Source organism: Antrostomus carolinensis, unplaced genomic scaffold (genome assembly GCF_000700745.2).
Source record: "Antrostomus carolinensis isolate BGI_N321 unplaced genomic scaffold, ASM70074v2 scaffold29742, whole genome shotgun sequence".
NCBI lineage: Eukaryota > Metazoa > Chordata > Aves > Caprimulgiformes > Caprimulgidae > Antrostomus > Antrostomus carolinensis.
Window position 1 is genome coordinate 3,409 of NW_010298055.1, and position 2,926 is coordinate 6,334.

The 2,926-nt window shown below is 61.4% G+C and overlaps 1 protein-coding gene across 1 annotated transcript in view; it reads right to left on the reverse strand.

Annotated features, from left to right (window-relative positions):
- Positions 1-2,926, reverse strand: part of LOC104520601 (1-phosphatidylinositol 4,5-bisphosphate phosphodiesterase delta-4-like) — a 7,312-nt gene that overhangs the window by 489 nt on the left and 3,897 nt on the right. Inside the window, 7 exon segments of the mRNA XM_029083577.1 lie at positions 57-206; positions 301-436; positions 599-777; positions 1,057-1,173; positions 1,611-1,767; positions 2,137-2,277; positions 2,626-2,778. Coding sequence (XP_028939410.1) covers positions 57-206; positions 301-436; positions 599-777; positions 1,057-1,173; positions 1,611-1,767; positions 2,137-2,277; positions 2,626-2,778 — 1,033 coding nt within the window.

Below are 2,926 nucleotides of genomic sequence, written 5' to 3' on the forward strand. Positions count from 1 at the left end.
TGAGCCCAGACCCCACTGCAGGGCTGCCCTGGGCCACCACTGCCACAGCTGCTCACCAGGTTTGATGTTGGCAAAGGCTAAGGTGAACTGTCCCACGAAGTCGTTCCTGGAGGTCTTGTCGTAATCCTCCACCACAAAGCGGATGAGGGCCAGCTCAGGTACATGGAGCTGGAACTGGAGCGTCTCATCCCAGCGGGGGTTAAACCCTGGGAAGGGAGAGCGGGCACTAGGAGGGTGAGGGAGAGCAAGGATGGGGCTGCCTGGGCCCAGTGGGGTTCCTGGTACCACCATGGGGCTCACCGTTGTTCTCAATGTACTTGGTCTCCTGGTGCGCCTGATCCGCAGGGACCCCGTGGATCTCCACGCGCACCAGTGGGTCAATGATGGCTTCGTCCTTGCTGTTGGCCACTTTGGGCAGCTGCTGCCCACTGATCACCTGTGGGAAGGGGCAATGACCCTGTGAGCTGGGGATCAGACAAGGCCATCTGCTGAGAGGCTGTTCGGCTCTTGGCACAATGCCTGGCAGTGTCCCCACCCATCTGGGACCAGCAGAGCCCCAGGACACTGTTACAGCTCCCTCGGGTCTCTGGCCCTGTACCTGGATTGTCAGGGTGATGGGGCCAGGGCCTTCCCGGCTGCCAGGGTCATTGGGGTTGAAGAGTGTCTCCTTGTCCCTCATGAAGGGTGGTTTGAGCACGTAGCCGCAGCGGCCGTTCTGGCTGAAGAGCCCATCACACAGGTCCATCTCTATGCCGGCTGTCTGGAAGTTCAGGGCCACTGCAGGAAGGCAGGAGGGAAAGGGTTCAGGGCAGCTTGGAGACCGTGCCCAGCCTGGAGGTGAGACCCAGCCTGTCCCCGTGGCCAGAGAGGTGCAGGGCCACACAGGGGGACAAGGCACCAGTACCCCTGGGCTCCCCAGGGCAGAGCAAGAGCCTGCAGCCAGACCTGGCTCCAGCTGGGATTGTAGCTGGCACCAACACAGGTGCTGCTGATGCCATTTGGCACAGGACCCAGGACATCTCCCCAGCCCACAGCCCCGATGCTCCCCGGCCATACCGATCTGGCACCCCACGTTCCACATCTCCTGGGGGCTGTAGTTAGAGGAGTCGGTCCGCATCCCGCTGGGGTAGATGCGTGTCAGCTGCCAGGTGTTGTGGTGGACAAATTCATTCCCTAGGGATGGAGTGTGAGGGCCACGCGGGTCATTCTCTGGCCTGCACAGCCACCCTCAACTTGTGCTGCCCATCCACTGATAGATCCATCCATTCAAACATCCATCCATCCATCCACTCATCTACTCATCCATCCAAACATCCTTCTATCTTTTCATCCCTCCTCCCATCTAGCCCATCTAGCCCATCCCTCCAACCACCCACCAATTCTTGTCCCTCTCCCCTCCCAGGAACACAGGTGTCCTGCCTTGCTTTCTAAGCCAATAACCCCAACTCACCCACCAGAGCCAAAACCCAGGGTACAGCCCCACTGGACCCTCTTTCTCCTGGACAGGGAAGAAACCTGGGTGTCTGGAAGCTCTAGCCCTACCCCTGAGGAAGCTGCCTGTTCCCTCCACCCTGGCCTGGTCCTCTGGTGCCACTGTACCCTCCCCTCACCCGCATCCCGGATGAGCTTCCTGGCCTTGGACTCGGCGAGGGAGGAGATCTCGAAGGGCCGGGAATGGCTGCGGGCCTCCTGGAAGCCCCGGAAGGACACGCTCTTGCAGTAGATGACACAGTCGGACAACGCCTGTGCCAGGCTCTCCTTGTCCTTCTGCAAGACAGGGCCACGTTGGGTCCCTCCTGACGGGAGTACCATCCCCCAGCACTCACCCAGGACAGGGGCTGTAGAGCCCAGGACAGCCAAGAGCAGCCAGGGATGTGCTGGGGGTGGAAGCATCCCCACCACGGGCAGCCTTCCTGCCAGGAACAGAGCGAGCAGGGGACCCCCAACATGGTGCCACCACATGGATGCTGTGCAAAGAGGGGGCTGGCATGGCCAGGGGCAGAAAGGGCTGTCCGCCCTGCCTGGTGATGTCCCTGCAGTCTCTGCCTCTCCCCTTGGCACTGGGTTGTCACCATGGCCCATAGCCGTGTCTGGGGGCTCAGTGCTCCTGGGCAGTCCCCAGCCCGGGCCACCCACCTTTGCCCTCCGTCTCTCCTCCTCCACCTCTGCCCCGTTGTCATCGTCAGACACATCAGGTGCCTCATCCCCTGGCCCATCCAGCCTGTCCTCCAGCCGCCCGATCTTCTTCCCCTTCAGTAGGATCTTGTGTTTCAGCTCCTGTGGGGTTGGGGATGGAGAAGTAGGCATCCTGGGGTGCCCATCTCCTCCATGGGATCTGCGATCACCTGGCACCCCAGTACCACCAGCTCCCTTCAGCAGCCAGGAGGGGATGGGGCAGGAAGGCTGTGCCCTGCTGTCTGGCTCTGCAGGGCATGAGGAGACAACCTTGGGACCCCTGTGAACATGAAGACACAGTGTCCCCAGCATCCCCAAGCACTCCAGAAGAGCAGGATGATGCTGGGACATCAGAGGCCTTTCCTCCTCTGGACAGCAGAGCCACCTCCTCACCCAACTCCCAGGCCAGATAGGGATGCCCAGTGAAGCGCAGCCGGGTTCTGTCCTTACCTCTGGGGACGGGAGCTGGGTGGGGACGTGCCCATCGGTGGTGGTGGTGAGGAGCTGTTCCCCCAGAATGGCCTTAAGCTGCTGGGCCAGGACCTCCTGCTGCTCCATGCTGCAGTGGTTCTCCAGGGACAGGATCACCGGGTAGTCTGAGCTCTGGGGAACAACGTGCACAGCTGGAAATCGCACAACTTGGTGGGGTTGGGGAGCTCTCACAAGGGCTTTGCTCAGGCACAATCAGTGCGAGGGTGGAGGCCATGGTGGGTCCTTGTATCTCCCTGAGACCTTCGTAGCCCTCCAAACC